Source organism: Drosophila takahashii, chromosome 3L (assembly GCF_030179915.1).
Source record: "Drosophila takahashii strain IR98-3 E-12201 chromosome 3L, DtakHiC1v2, whole genome shotgun sequence".
NCBI lineage: Eukaryota > Metazoa > Arthropoda > Insecta > Diptera > Drosophilidae > Drosophila > Drosophila takahashii.
The window spans coordinates 10,256,344-10,271,796 of NC_091680.1; the positions used below are offsets into that span (position 1 = coordinate 10,256,344).

At 41.2% G+C, this 15,453-nt stretch overlaps 7 protein-coding genes and 1 non-coding gene across 8 annotated transcripts in view; 2 read left to right on the forward strand and 6 right to left on the reverse strand.

The window, feature by feature from the left end:
• LOC138911801 (alcohol dehydrogenase 1-like) overlaps nucleotides 1-15,453 on the reverse strand; it is a 176,248-nt gene that overhangs the window by 145,096 nt on the left and 15,699 nt on the right. The gene's annotated exons all lie outside the window — the stretch shown is intronic.
• l(3)72Dp (lethal (3) 72Dp) lies at nucleotides 141-2,507 on the reverse strand. Its single transcript, XM_044394567.2, has 5 exons — nucleotides 2,167-2,507; nucleotides 1,626-2,113; nucleotides 1,352-1,402; nucleotides 1,062-1,291; nucleotides 141-997 (listed from the first exon to the last, which is right to left on the reverse strand). The coding sequence occupies exons 2-5, from the start codon at nucleotides 1,832-1,834 to the stop codon at nucleotides 363-365; spliced, it is 1,125 nt and encodes a 374-aa protein (XP_044250502.1). The 5' UTR covers nucleotides 1,835-2,113; nucleotides 2,167-2,507; the 3' UTR covers nucleotides 141-362.
• Nucleotides 2,654-3,716, reverse strand: Hsc20 (iron-sulfur cluster co-chaperone protein HscB-like protein, mitochondrial). The gene is made up of 3 exons (XM_017160293.3): nucleotides 3,409-3,716; nucleotides 3,243-3,355; nucleotides 2,654-3,185 (listed from the first exon to the last, which is right to left on the reverse strand). Exons 1-3 carry the CDS (start codon nucleotides 3,628-3,630, stop codon nucleotides 2,798-2,800), a joined length of 723 nt encoding a protein of 240 aa, XP_017015782.2. The 5' UTR covers nucleotides 3,631-3,716; the 3' UTR covers nucleotides 2,654-2,797.
• On the reverse strand, nucleotides 4,056-4,703 carry MED10 (mediator complex subunit 10). Its single transcript, XM_017160295.3, has 2 exons — nucleotides 4,471-4,703; nucleotides 4,056-4,407 (listed from the first exon to the last, which is right to left on the reverse strand). The coding sequence occupies exons 1-2, from the start codon at nucleotides 4,590-4,592 to the stop codon at nucleotides 4,128-4,130; spliced, it is 402 nt and encodes a 133-aa protein (XP_017015784.1). The 5' UTR covers nucleotides 4,593-4,703; the 3' UTR covers nucleotides 4,056-4,127.
• On the forward strand, nucleotides 4,757-5,741 carry PDCD-5 (programmed cell death 5). Its single transcript, XM_017160294.3, has 3 exons — nucleotides 4,757-4,952; nucleotides 5,231-5,351; nucleotides 5,410-5,741. The coding sequence occupies exons 1-3, from the start codon at nucleotides 4,890-4,892 to the stop codon at nucleotides 5,631-5,633; spliced, it is 408 nt and encodes a 135-aa protein (XP_017015783.1). The 5' UTR covers nucleotides 4,757-4,889; the 3' UTR covers nucleotides 5,634-5,741.
• Tmx3 (Thioredoxin-related transmembrane protein 3) lies at nucleotides 5,671-8,008 on the reverse strand. Its single transcript, XM_017160291.3, has 5 exons — nucleotides 7,772-8,008; nucleotides 7,609-7,699; nucleotides 7,396-7,543; nucleotides 6,357-6,980; nucleotides 5,671-6,302 (listed from the first exon to the last, which is right to left on the reverse strand). Exons 1-5 carry the CDS (start codon nucleotides 7,809-7,811, stop codon nucleotides 5,913-5,915), a joined length of 1,293 nt encoding a protein of 430 aa, XP_017015780.1. The 5' UTR covers nucleotides 7,812-8,008; the 3' UTR covers nucleotides 5,671-5,912.
• Nucleotides 8,256-10,811, forward strand: l(3)72Dn (UTP4 small subunit processome component l(3)72Dn). The gene is made up of 3 exons (XM_017160314.3): nucleotides 8,256-8,504; nucleotides 8,577-10,410; nucleotides 10,611-10,811. Exons 1-3 carry the CDS (start codon nucleotides 8,368-8,370, stop codon nucleotides 10,728-10,730), a joined length of 2,091 nt encoding a protein of 696 aa, XP_017015803.2. The 5' UTR covers nucleotides 8,256-8,367; the 3' UTR covers nucleotides 10,731-10,811.
• On the reverse strand, nucleotides 15,221-15,293 carry TRNAM-CAU (transfer RNA methionine (anticodon CAU)). Its single transcript has one exon. It is a non-coding gene; the product is annotated as a tRNA-Met (tRNA).

Genomic DNA, 15,453 nt, shown 5'->3' on the forward strand with positions numbered 1-15,453 from the left:
TTTTTTTTATGTCAAAACTTATAATCTCACTTAAACAAAATATGGCAACCCAGATTTAAGCAACAAGGAGCTGATTTATATTTAAGCCACTTATCAAGTAATCCCTTCTTGGAAATTATATCTATTAAAAGAAACATTAATTTACCAATTGAGTCAGAGACCCCCATGGCGACAGGGACAATCTTTTTAATATTTTGCTGGCAAGTAAATAATTTGAACAACAATCACATTGATAATTTCACAGATAACATTATAAAATCGATCAAAGAAAATGAAAACTTAATTTCATTAATATCGCATGCGTAAATGAATTTGGTATCAAGATAAGATATTCTACGCTAAGTTGACCAAAGTTCAAACAATTAATTAATTAATAGGATCAGCAAGGTTAAGAGTAACCCAGCAAAGAGCGGTAGGATGGCAGAACTACCTCCACCGCCATCCACAATGATGGGCACATAGGGGTAGCCACTACTACCGCCATCGCCATCGCCGCCCTCGTCGGGGATATCTGGAATATCAGGAATTTCCATTTCGTCGTTGGTAAACAAATATTGCTGGATGTACGAGGAGCCCAGAATCGAAGTGTACTCAGGCTTATAGTTGTAAATTAGTGTTCTGGCCTGTTCCGTGGCATTTGCGAAGCTCTGAATACTTTTTCTAGCCTCAGTCACAAAGAAATCGGCAAAGAATTGACCACTTATTACAGCTGCAGCCGTGTGTGGAATGCTTTTCTTAGTAAACTCGTACAAGGGCTTCTCAGGATGGAATTGAACTCCGTAAAAGGGGTACTTTTTATGCTCCATGGTGGAAATAAACTCTACGCCATTCCAGTCGTGATTTAAGGACATAACCCGCCAAGTTTCGTTCAGTAGATCCCTTTCGAAATCCTTTTCCGTATAGCAAAATTGATGCCAGTGATAAGTCACATTCTCCTTGATCATGGCGGTCACAACATCTTCGCTGATCGAGGCAAATAGGCGGCTTTGGTTGTAATCTAGATAAAAGTAGATTTTAGAATGTGAAACTACAATATTGTATATACCTATTTTGATCTTTACCTTCCTTAAACTCCATTGGCAGGGCAATTCCCGTTCCCTCGCAGTTAATCCGATGCTCAGTGCCATTGGCCAGTTTGTAGACCAACAGTTCCATGCCAAGACAAGTGCCCCAAACGGGCATAAAAATTCCCTGATCATTCCGTTCGATGGCCAACTGGATAAGATGTTCGCCTGCGTCGGCATAACCATTGCTCTGATTAAACCAAGTGGCTCCACCGGGCAACAAAACTCTGTAAAGACATCCATAAATTTAGTTTCGGGAACTTCCTTGAATTTATATTTATACTTGCCCATTTATCTTGTGCATGAGATCTTCATAGTAGCTGCGATTGCGTCCGATCCTGTCGAGGGTTTAAGAAAATTGTTTATTAATTGATTTCAAGCAATCTTATCAATACAACGCAATTTCGGTCACCAAATCAAATTTACTCTTTTATGAATTTATGTTCTATTAATACACGTGTTTGAATAGTTAATGCCACCCTATAAACCTTATCTGGGCTTGGTGAAATAGCTTTTTTACGATAAGATCTTACAGTTCCTGTATCTGTCTGCATTACTTACCAAATCGGCACTACTCGGGCTCCAGCTCCTTCCAGATACTTCACGTACGAGGCGGCTATATAGCTGGTCTTGTTATCGAAGTGTCGCGAGATCAATCCATCGGTGTAAACCTCCTGGGTGAGAACCCCTATGATGGGCGAAGAGATGTCTGCCGAGGCGGTCAGCAGGGAGCCGATGAAGATCAGCAGGCCAGTGAAGAGTTTCTGCATTTTTTTTAGGATCTTGCAGGTATTTCTGAATTATTCCTGAGATTTATTTCTAAAACTTTATTAAGAGCTTTATAATCCAGAGATAACTATTATACCTTCTGGGTAGCTACTTATTTTCTCTAATTATTTTGAATGGCAAGATTAGGGATTTAATAGTTGCAATTCCTGAGATATTGTATTTCCAAATATTTTGGTATTATTATATCTCGTTTCAAGTTTTTTAAGAGGTATTCTTGCTTGCGTGCGATTTATAAGTCTTTGTTATCTTCAGCTACCTCTCTAACCAAAACAAATCGTTAGTTTTCTAAAGTGGTTCTTTGTTTTACATATACCTTATCAGGAGGTATTGATTATTTCAGACAAATACGTCTGATTGTCATTCTCTGCAAGTAATTCCTTAGTTTCGCTGCACTTATTCTAAAGTTATCCGGCATCCAAAAAAGTTACCCAGCCTGAAGTCCAGGCAATTCCACAGGTGAATAAGAACTGTCCGCTGAAGCGGCAAGCGATTCAAATTTATATAAACCCTGCCGATTTTTCCGCCTATACACATGTCTTGAGCCTGTGTGTGAGTGGGCATGAGTTGGCTATATGACGATGTATTCGATTTCTAGGTTCTTCAAGGGGTCTCCCCCTGGGGTCTTGGGTCCAACAGATAGTGCCGCGATTAATTGATTATATTATTTCCAAAGTGTTGACCGTGGCACTGGGTGGGCGGCGAGAAAAGGGGAAAAACTCTTAGGGGCTTACATAGAAATCTGGATAATAACCCGTTCTAAACCTCCACTAATGGATGATTAACTAATTGCAGCGACCATAGCTGTTGTATCGCGATTTTTATTCACATTATAAAACAAACGAAGTCGGTGTTATTGTTTACTCAACAGCTGATAGATAGCAACAGGTGTGTTGTGTGTGTGTGCGTGATCGGAACCGATTGGCAGATCGATTAATTATTAATTCTCAGCTGCCCAGCAAACTTTGTTGCTTCTGTTTGATGCTGCTCTGAATACTCAGGAGGTACTTCATCTCCACGAGGGTTCCCTTGACTCCTTGAAGGTCTTTGCTCTCGAACAGGTGGCTTAGCTTCTGGGCCATTTCCTCCAGTTCCTTTATAAGTATGGCATTAAGATCTTCCAGAGTTTTCGCGTCTTCCGCCTCCTCCACCTCCTCATTCCGTTCCATCATGGCCATTAGGAATTCCTTGTTCAAGGCGCTATTATCCTGGGGCATCTGCTCGCCCGCCAAACGAAGAAGGTACTGACCACGTTCTATGGGAGTGGCCAGGGTCTTGTAGGCCTTGTTGATCAGGGAACTCCAATCGGCGGAGTTGGTTTGCTCACGGGAGGTTCTGGAAATGCAGAGATTTTAGAATTGAATATTTCAAGTAGCATATTACTATACCCACTTATTACTAAACTTATCAGGATGAACTATAGTCTGCAGTTGGCGAAAACTTTTTGTCAACTTCTGGGACTCCAAAGAAAACTGGATGGGAAAGCTCAGCAATTCGAAGTAATTCTACAAAAAGCAATGGTTAAATAAATTAAACAAAAATGTGGATATATACTCACTATTCCTGCATTTACATCCTGCAAGTGTCCACAATCTGAACATATCATATTCTGTCTCAAGTTCGATTTCTTTTGGCAATTCCAACAAGCCGGCGACGATTCAACGGAAAATTGGCGTATTTGAGGAAAACGTAAACGTTTAAACGGCACAACATTTTTGGTAATTGGTGTGTAATTGGTTGCCCTCACAGCACATTTAAAGCTACTAATTACACTTCGCATATTTTACACTAAATTTAACTATTTTTATCGACAATTGAAACTTCTAATAATTACACAAGCTGACCAAAACAAAGAACAGCTGTTTTTAAACTAATGTGGCAACGCTCTTAAAATAGGGTTGTAGAATATAAAAAAACTTTAATTATAAAATTATTTAATGCTTTAAAATTAATTTAAAAATGTTTTAGTAATAATTTACTCTTCAAAATGTTTAAAAAATAATAATGATTCGAAAAAATATTATATATCTTGAAATCATACAAACTCATTAGTTTCAACAAAAACCTTTTCAAAACGATCTAAAAATGCATATTAATTCCAAATATAGAGTTATAACAAACTAATGTTCATGAAACTACCTTACAAAAATCCAAAGAATCTTACACAAAGTGTATTACAATACCCAGACAATAATAATAGCTAGCTTTATGTACATAAGTATAAATTTATTCCAAGACGTGGCTTATTAACTAGGATTCAGGTGGCGTATCCTTGATTCACATGGAGTCCTTGCGATAGGCGCGATAGCTGTTCATCTCGTTGGGGAAGGTTTTGTACAGTTCCAGCAGCAGATTGGACTTGAACTTCTTTAGACTCTCGATCTTGCCCTTCACCTCCTCGTTTTTGGCCAGTGCCTTCTCCACGCAGTCCTTGGTGTACAGCTGGGGATTCTTATCCTGGTCGATGTAGTCGAAGAATACTTCAAAAGGCACATAGACGTCCTGCACTTGGGAACGGAGCTTGTCGATCTCCTGCAGGCCGGTTACCAAGCTGTTACTGAAAATTATAAGATATGATATATAACACATATATTTTAACCATAATGTATCTATTTCTTACATCTTCTGGTTGAGTACATTCTGACCCTGTGGCTGAAAGTCGCTGACAATGATGCGGATCTGTCGCACATTCTCGATGAACATCTCCAACTGGGTCTCAAGGTTCTCCAGCGGAGCAGACATTTTCAATGGTATTTAATGGGTAATACTCCTTTTATCCCGTTTATTTGTTTGTTTTCCTTCGGTGATATTTTAATTTTCCCTTTTCAGCTCTTCTTCTTCTCGAAAACACCGATTGACCAGGGCTGCTGCAACGCACTTGTGAGTTTTGGGATTTATCGATGGACGAAAGAAAGCAGGGTCACACTGTTTGACTGCACACTTTTTTGTCCAAAAGTGCGTGATTTTATTTTTATACAATCAAAAACCCAGGAATTTCTTAATTAACTGCCATAAATCTATTAAAATAAAGAACTCAGAATGTCGGATGGTGATTTGGATGCCTTACGCGCCCAGCGCATGTCCCAAATGCAGTCGCAATTTGTAAGTAAAATAGTTTGGCAGGAACCAAACCGGCTAGATTCCTCTAGAGAATTTCTAAAAATAGCCATAACTTGGAGAAAATAATAGAACGAAAAATAAAAAACAGTACCTAAAATATATTAAGAATCACTTGATTTGTTTACTTTGGTTATTTGTTATTTTTAAGTTGTTTTAGGCAAGGTGTTCAAACCCTTATGAGTCATCTTGTTGGTCTGAGACACCTGTTCCTTTGAAGCACTATCCTTCAATGACCTTTCACCTTTTACTCCATTTTTCAGGGCGGTGGCGGTGGCAATGATGCGGAAAAGCAACAGGCCCAGCAGGAGCAGATGCGCGCCCAGGAGGAGATGAAGCACTCGATACTATCTCAAGTTCTGGACCAGCAGGCCAGGGCAAGACGTGAGTGCCATAGAATCCCTCTAGAAACTCAGTATTTAGCACTTTTATTATCCCACAGTGAACACCCTCAAAGTCAGCAAGCCGGAGAAGGCGCAAATGTTCGAGAACATGGTCATCCGCATGGCCCAGATGGGTCAGGTGCGCGGAAAACTCGATGACGCCCAGTTCGTGAGCATCCTCGAAAGCGTCAATGCCCAGATGCCGCAGAGCAAGTCCTCCGTAAAGTACGATCGCCGTAGAGCGGCCATCGATAGCGACGACGACGAGGATTACGGCTGCTGATCCCATCCGATATCCCGCCCAGCTTCTAATTTTTAAGTTCGCCTCCGCTAAATCATGTTTATTACTTGTACTAACTTAAAACGATAAAAAAAGAACCAGACTCACGAATGCGAATCGAATTCCTTGTGTCAAATGGCGGATCTTGAAGCGGTTCGGAAGTTTGACTAGATTTGGCTTACACTTGTAGGCGGTAGAAAAGTTTCTCTAGGGGATGGGATGCGGAATCTACTCTTGGTTCCTCGGAAATTCACTTCGAGATCATCTTAAATACTTGTCCTCTTACTCCTTCTTTTCGTGATCCTCATCCGAATCCTCTTCGGTGACCAAGCAGTCGCCACAGAAAATGGAGTACATAATGAGCGAGAGGAATCCCAGCGGCAGGCCGAAGATAACAGTGGTCAGCACGGGATTTCCCAGCCACATATCCCTCAGAGCTCTACGAACCTCGAAAAGCGCACGATTCAAGCGCACAAAATACGTATCTCCGCCATAGGCAACTGCACTCTCGTTGCTGATGGACTCCAGGAACAGATGGAGAGCCTGCGGCGTCATTTGCAAGGGGTCGTCGTCGGGAATAAAGTGGTGTTGGGTGCTCGAATTGATCGCTATCAAATGCGGCGTGGGCAGTTGGTCCAGAATGATGGAATGTGCTATGGATGGCTCACCAATCTAGGATAGATATCTCAATGAGTACGTATAAGATGGCCCATTTATTTCACTTACCCATCCAAACTGAAACTTCTCGTGATATCTTGCCCTATGCTTCCTTATCACGCCCTCGACCATGTCCCGAAACTCCAGCTCGTGGGTGGCTATCTGATTGAGCTTGTCCTCCTGCACCACAGCCAAAACCAGATACTTGTTCGTCTTCAGCAGCTGATGGATGTTGAATCGCGTGACCTTCGGGAAGAGCGTAAACCTCTCCACGTTGACCCACTGGAAAACAGTTTCGTTCACTTCATTCGGGTCCATTTCGTGGGCCAAGTGACCGTGCGGATAGAAGTGGTGCTGCTCCTCCTTGTAGACTATCACCGCTGGCAGTTTCTCAAAGTCAAAGTGCTGGGCAGCGATATCCTCGCTGGTGGCATAGAAGAACCCGTGCTCCTGGTAGCCCTCGGCTGCCGCGTAGTACGTATCCCACACCACGCCCTCCTGTTGGCCCACGAAAATGAAGAAGATCGTATGCGATCCCTTCAGCATGTCCACACTCTCCGTGCGCGTGACCAGCTGAACCGGGGGTCCAGACATCCTCAAGGCATAATCAACCAGTTCATCGCGACCGCGATCTCCATTGTAGGTGAACTCCATGTTGCCTTTGATGAACATGATGGTGGGGTAGCCACGAACCTAAAAGATGGGAGGTATTTAGATGGGTCTTGGGAACATGATGTACTATATTTGAATTAGAGCCCTGCGTGAATCATTTAATTTTTGTTTTATCATAGTATGCCATGAAATTTCTGATTTGTTTAATTAAATTCTATGTGAAATAAATTGAATGTTTTTCTAATTCATTTCGATTTGAATGAATGAATTTGGCAGATTTTTTTGTGCTTTTTTTTGAAACAAAACATACATTTATTCAATTCTATTAAACTTAAAATTCTAATTAATTCATTCATATAAAAAAAAAAAATTCAAAATAATTCATTGAATCCATTCATGCAGGGCTCTAATTTAAATGTAGGGTGAAAATTCAAGTAGCAGATGGCTAAAACAACACTTATGGTTACTTTTAGAAGGGAAATCTTTAAAATCCCACCTTGAACTCCTTGGCTGCCGCCGGATATTTGGTGCAATCCAGGCGACCCACTCTCACATTGGTGGCATGTAAAGCCTGGGCCACCAGAGCGAAGATGGGCTCGGTTTTCTTGCAGTAGCCGCACCAGGGGGCGTAGAACATGACCAGCCTATGAAATAGTAATAAAAAGTTCAGATAATCCATCATAATCATATAAGGACTGCAAGGACCAACCATTGACCCTCGTGTCGCACATCGATGAACCGGTCGCTGAGTTCCAGAACCCTCGAGGAAATCGCTGTGGAGCCCAAGGTCACAAGGAGCGCTGTTTTTAGGGGGATAAATAAATAATTAATTATTTTCTCAGATTTTTCCTCTTTTCTTCTTATTTATTTACCACTCAGGAGGCAGAAAGTCCACACAGAATTCGGCGACATCTTTGCAAGCGCTTTTATTTGTACTTCCAAGTGTGATTTTCTAGCTTCTCCTCTGCTATATCATGCTTTATGATCTGTTATTGACTTTGTAACTTAATTTAATTAGCTGATTGGTTTAATTTTCAGCTGGAAATTATTTTTCGTGCCGCTGCAACAACAAAAGAAAACATTTGCGAAAAACCACCCCCGCTTTAGAGTGGCCAGGTGCGGGTGGTATATAAATACTAGTAATTAAAAATACACTTTAACCCCAACGTTGCTATTCAAATAGATTCAAAATGTATAGATAAGGCTTTTATTTAATTTATATTATATATTTGAAACCATTACATTACATACATATATTTATTTCAACTTTTGTTGGCTGATTTAACAGCGGCAACACAAGGGTTAATCTAGTATATTTTGCAGTGAATGGCAACTCTCGCGGTTTGTTTACTTCGCGCACTCGACCATCTGGCAACTCTTAGGCACACACGTGCAACACCAGAGGAATTTTGTTTCAGTTTTAATTCCTTATTTCTACGCGATTTAATTATTATTTTAACTAAATACGATGACGAATATTGCCAAGAAGGAACCCCAGGGAGGGGGCAAGCATCAGTTGCACAACGTTCGCTTCTACACGATAAAACCGCGTGGCATTGTCAGTTTGGCGTACAGCAAATCGAGCAAGTGCCTCGCTTTGAGTCGGTAAAATATGCAAAGAATATATGAAAAACTAAAGATAACTATGAAGATAACTAACAAGTACCATTTTTCCAGTGAAACACCCGTCATAGAGCTGTGGAACTTGGAGCACACGCCCTTCCTCGATCGAGTAATCCACCTGGCGCCCGATTGCCCAGTGGAATCTTTGGCATGGGCGGGAAATCGCCTGTTTTCCGCGGATCTCACGGGCAAACTGATCGAGTGGGATGTGATAAACCTGAAGCCTCGCTACGAGCACTCACCCACGGGGAATGCCCTCTGGAGTCTCGACGTGAACGCCGCGGAAACGGAAATCGCCGTGGGTTCCGAGGAGGGACACATCAACCTGCTGAGCATCGAGAATGACGAGATCACCTACAAATCCCTGTTCAACAAGCAAAAAGGTCGCGTTCTCTGCATTAAGTTTGATAAGACTGGCACGAAACTTGTCACGGGCACCGAGGGATTCGTTCGCATCTGGAATGTGCTCAAGGGAACCACGCTCCACACGATGACCCTTTCCGAAAAGGACCTAATTGTTTGGTCCCTGCAGTTCCTGTCGGATAACACGATTATTGCTGGCGATTCGGCGGGATTTGTGACCGTTTGGAATGCGGAAAATGCCACACAGATCGATTGCACACGAGTTCTGGACAAGAACGTATTTGCCTTGGCTGTAAATGAAAAGGAGGATCGATTGGTGTGCAGCGGAATGCAGCCACCGCTCATCCGGATCTTCAGCAAGACCCAGATCCGCCGGGAGGAGTCCACCAGCGAGCGTTGGATCAAGTTTCTGCAGCGCGATGCCCACAAACACTATGTGAAATCCCTCTTGGTTATAGACGGTCAGATCTTCTCTGGAGGCCTGGATGGAATATTGACTATAACCTCCAGCGAAAGGACGCAGGCACACCTATCGCAGCATGCTCCCTTCCTCAAGGGATCCGTAGCTTCACTGGCCATTGCGGAAAAGCTATTGCTCTTACGTTATCCCAACAGTCTTCACCTGTGGCGCCTGGGTTCCGTGGTTCCACAAGACGAGGAGAAGAAAAAACCCTGGGATCAGCCAATTGGTGCCTCTGAGGAGCTTCTCTTGGAGCAGCCTCCCCAGAAACTCCTTCAACTTAATGTCAAGGAGAGTAACTTCATACAAGCTTCAGCCATTTCACCCGATGCAAACTGGATTTGCTACTCCACATTGAAGGAACTGCGTTTAAGTCGTTTGAAGAGTAATCCCCTAAAGGTGGAGCGTCTGGTGGAAGATCTGCCAGAGGAACTGCAACCAGCGAGTCACATAATCTTCACAAAGCAGGGGCGACTGGCACTGCTCCATCCCCAAAGCAATCGTCTTAGCTGGTTTAACCTGAAGGAAGATCGGGTAATCTTCCAAAACAGCTTCGATTTGAGTGATCATTGCAAGAGCACCATCAGCCATCTGGTAATTTCTTCAGGAGGCGATTACCTTGTGGCCGGAACTTCAGATCAGATAATATCGGTTTGGAAACTACATGGAAAACAGTACAAACACCTGCTGAATCTGCCAAGGCACCGAGCAGGAACCACAGCTCTTTCCCTGCACGAGGATCATCCGCGGGTGGTGGTGGCCTACGCCAATGGCCAGCTGGTGGAATACGATCTGGTCAATCGGATCTTTACCTGTGAAACCGAAGAGTACCTTATACCGGACACCAGGCACCACAGCATCAGTGGCATCAGCCTGGATCCCAGGAATCCCGACATATTCCTAGTTCACACCGAAACCAACTTGTATGTGCTGGAGAGGAATCAGCATTTGGAGCCGAAGGAGCATGCGGTCAAGGGCAAGACGAAGAAATTGTCAAACGGAAACCGCTCTTCAGTGGGGGAAAATGCAAAGGGCTTGAGCCTCAAGACGCAGCTGCCTCGGCAGGTAAGATGATTAAAAGATCCTCTTAGAATTTGCATTTAGTTACTATTATAAATATTTTATAAAAGTAAGAAGGGAAGAACTAAGAGCTTACTGAACGACTAACCATTTGAAACGATTTCCTACCTTTTCTGCACTAAATCCTACACTTTACCCATTATTTGAAAACATTTTCTCATCTCCACTCCTCTTGTTTTTTGCAGCACCTGGTGCACGTGTCTCGGCTGAGCGCTAACGAACTTGTCAACGTCAGCATTTCGACAAACAATCTGTTGGCTCCGCTGCCGCCGCCGTTCCAGCGGAAGAAGTTCGCCGCCTCGTAAACGGAGTGCAGGAGGATAAAATGGAGTTTACCCAGTAGTTTCCACTTAGTTACCAAATAAAATCAAAAGTAGAAAACAATGGTGGAATGGATTTTTCGAAGGCTTGCCGCGGCTCGCACTCTGCATTCGCACGGAAATTTGTCAAATGTATTGCCAAAAATTTGTCTCCGCCGTCTCGTCGACAATGTCTCCTGGTCCCATTCCCATTCCCATGATTTTTTTTTTCGTTTAGGGGCTCTACGTGGATTGTGCAACATTTCGTTTCGTTTCGTTTTGTGTCGCCGGCATTTACTGTAATTGTTGTTGCTGTTATTTTTTGGTTTTACACTGTCTAGCCAATGTCTAGACAAGTGCATACCACACAGACAGTCGAAAACACACGCACACAGAGGCGCTGTGCACGGGGATTCGGGGTTCCTGGGGGGCCGTCGATGCACAATTCAACTTTTAGCTCAAAACCTCATTGGCCGGCTGGCTCTTTCGACGTTCCACCATTGTGCCCGAGTGGGTGGATGGGTGGTTGGGTGGGTGCTCTGATTCTGATTCTGTTTCTCGGCAAAAAACTCCGAATATCCCGCAGCCATATTCGAATGCCAGCAGAGGCTTCTACTTGGGCTGCCCATGACCACTTTGGGATCCGAAAGGTGATTAAAACTTTGCATTCAAAGCTTAGGGTAGAGTTTCAGATCTGACGGATTGCTGCATTTCCGGTATTTAAATGGATCAAAAGTATTAAATGAGAACTAATTTTGGAAATTGATAGTTGCAAAAATCTATAACCTAGGTAACTCAAGTAGGTAATTTTTTTTTTTAATTATAAAATTACTATATTTAAATGATATATGTACGAATTTTAAGGTAAACCTCTTCTATATATTATATATATTTTTTATTAATAGATTTTAATGAAGTATTCAAAATTCGGCTAGTCCTATATCAACTTTTCCATCTTGCTATGTGCATTTTTCGGCCTTTTGTTTTTTCCTTTTGCATACAATTTTTTGACCAGTACGAAAGCCCCATCCCGTTTTCCCTGCGGATCCGTAACTTTCCCGATTCTGACCATAACCGACCGACTGGCTGACTGCGGTTTGGAGGGGGAGTGTTATTTTCGTGGGACGACAGTTTTCCCAATGCAAACCAAGTGGCGAACTGACATGAATAATGAGTGAATTGAGTGAAATATTCAAACTAAGCATACCAACTGTAAATGCACATATAACGCATACGCAACGTATGCCGATTTGGCTGGAAACCCCAAACCCAAAAAGCACCGCCCTTGGGCGCTTTTGTCGGCATTAAAACTCACTTAGCCGTTGAAAGGCGCTGGGCTGAAAAGGCAGGGGAGTTTGGGGAAAAAGTTATGCAAACTACGCAATGCAAACTACGGGGAAAAGTCGGGCTGCAGTCGAAGGAAAAGGAAGAAGTCGTGAGAGTCTGCCAAAGAAGTCTAGACAGGCAATGGGCGAAACTTTGGCGGTGGCGAAAAAAAAGTTTTATCCACATGGGGGTAGAAAACACCGAAGGTGTGGTGCAGAACGAGAGGTTAAGGAACAATGCCTCAAATTGACATTTAATTGGTTTGCAAATTAGCCAAGAAACGGAGCAACAAAAGGGGCAATCTTCGCATGGGAATTTGCACCTCAATTGCACATTTTACCCTGGCATAATCAGAGATGCAAATGGGTTTCGTATAGCAAATCTAAATTAAAGAATTTTCTATAGATATTTCGTGCAAATTGTGTGGTTGATTGTTTAATATTATTAATATATATATATATTATATATTAAAAAGACATTTTAGTTTTAATTCACTCATAAATTAACTTATTTTATTTACCCATAGTTTAAATTTTACCTTCTTAATTGGAGATGATAATTAAATATTAAAAAAAACAAATCATACATTTGAGTCAAATTAAACATCTTTCCTTTTCTATCCTGAAAAAGGACTGGAATTCATTAAATTGAAACTGTTATTCAATTAATTAACGATAAAATTGAATAACTTAGATAAATAACCCTAAATTGCAGGTTGTATATTTTAAGCCTAATCGATGTTTTAAAATCTCTGCCAATCCTTCGACACCTTCGTTTCCCTTTGCATCCCCTGTTAACTTCGTGTGAAACCCCAACCGATTCGAGGTGCTAATAAACAAGGACTCTTGCGGGCTAAATTACAGCCGCTAATGAATGAAATGGGATAAAGCTTAATTTGCATTTAATAATATTAACGCGTCGCAGGGAGCTGGGGGTTGCTAATTGGGGGATGGGCGGGCCAAGGGGGTAAATGCTCGCATCAGCATAAATCGCATGCGGTTGTCATGGCAGTGGGTTGGGGGCAACCAACTCAAGTCTAGACAGGGATCCATGGGATGCAACAGCAACCGACCAGAGGACAATGTAAGGACAAACGTGTCCTGTCTGTCTGCCAGTCGTTGGGGGGAGGGGAGCTTAAAAGGCGGGGTGGGGCGCTCAAGGGGTAACTGCGCTCTTGTCTGAGCCATCGTAACTTTTGGCTCAACACAAAACTTGATTGAATTTTATGCTCGCCAACAACAATGAAGGAAAGCAATGGAGGAAAGCCAGCACTTAATTGGTCTGAAAGAAAACTCTTTGGGAAGCCGCAACAAAAACACAATATTAATGAAAGTGCAGCTGTGCAGGTGATGACCAGCGCTGAAAGGTCATCTGGGAGCAGGCGAACTCAAGTGGCAGCGGGTTCATAAAAATCCTTTTTATGACCAAATTTTGAGTATCAAATTCCTTTTTATTTATTTTTTCCCGTCTATTTTTGGCCATGATTTTCATTCATTGACACCCAAGACACTTGAGAAAAATCGAAATCGATCTTATTTGAATGGGTATATAAAACAAAGTGGAAATCAAGAAGATAAAGATTTGTCTATTAAATTATAGTCATAATAAATTTTAATAAGGAATGTAAATTAAATATTTATATAAAATAAAGATGTCGTATTTACGGATTTTTATAGAAAAATAAATTTTTAAACTCTTTTTAAAAAAGGTACAGGAAAAATAAAGCTCGTTTATTATAAACAATTAAAAAAGGGAGCTACAACAAAAAATCTTAAATAAATTTTTTCAATTAATAAACTTTTTAAATTTATTTCTATTTATTCCTTTTAAAATTCCGGAAATCTATTTTTGTAGTGCATCAGCAAAGACAGGAAATAGTTCATTGAATTTTGTCCTTCGCTGAGCTGCCAAAGGACAAATGCACAATAAAGAGAGATACATTGAACGGGGAGTGCACAAGGAGCAAATAAGGAGTAGTGAGGAGCTCAGCTGAGGTTCCATTTGCCCACACAAACACCAGCAATTCGATAGTCCTTACGCTTCCTGGCTTGCCTGGAGTAACTTTTGCAGTTTCATTGCACTCGTCGGCGAGTCGAGTCGAGTGCAATGTCATCCCGCACATCCTGGCGGCTACCCAACACCCACCTCCCATCTGGTGGCGCCACCTCTCTGGGAAAATCCAGCCAGGAGTCAACTTGTCAGCCAACTACAATTTACGAGCATTTCACTTCGTTTGCTTCGATTTTCATTGCATACTTTTTGGGGCGGCAAATGAAGAGAGTTGAGCTTGCAGCTCCAGAGAATTTTCCCTCGATTTTCTTGTTGTTCAGTCGGAGAGTCCTTGGGAAATTGCATTTCGTTTCCCGCTGGATTTGGCCTAAGACTTAAAGTGTTCCCCCATGAATTTCAGATAGCTTCCCTGTTAAATAGAGTAATTCTAACAGTTCAACACTGTTATTTCTGCTAGTTAAGTTAATTGCTGTTCCTCGGTTAGCTGATGTTGTTGTTGGTTTTTGTTTCCAGATTTATGCATAATGTGGCTACCGTCATAATCTTCATAATGATGTTAGCCAAGTTTTTGCCGTCCTCGTTGCGGTTTCTCTAGATTTTGTGGCATTTCTGCGGTTTACAAATTTAATGAGGCGAAAATATAATAGATACCGTAAGCAAACCCTGCTCTTCAGCTATTTATAAACTGTGTTTAATTAAATAAATTAAATTAAATTTTAAAATAAATAAAAATATATATATTTATGTATAGCTATTAAAAAACAAATTAACGGAAAATGAGTTTTTTTAATGAGCTTCGATTTGATTTTGTAAATTTTAGGTTACTGAGGAATACTTTTTAACAATCCTATTTAGTTTACAGTTACTTCTTAAATAAATTAATAATGGTTGATAATTGATTATACAAGTTATAACATCTATACATATATATTTAGTTTAATTTACCAAAAGATGTATTTAAAAGTTTTAATAAATATTTTTTAGTTACTAACTTTAAACAACAAAAGAAATGAAAAAATACTTTAATTTAAACGGATGTTGCATAATTACATATTTTTTGTTTAAAGTTACTTTTAAGGAAAATTATATAACACATAAAAAAACCATAAAGCTCATAATAAATTTTTAAAACTCATCAAGCAAAAATAAAAAAAATTACATGCCCCGGGTGAGGCTCGAACTCACGACCTTAAGATTATGAGACTTACGCGCTGCCAACTGCGCCACCGAGGCTCTTATTGACATGACTTTCTAAGCAGGCAATATAAGATCCTGTTATCTTCTAATGCAGATCTAATTTTGTATGCATTTTTGAAAAAGATCCATGACTAGAAATCCCAAAAAAAAAACACCTGAGCTTGAAGTCGTGTTTTTGTTCAAACGCAAGGAACAG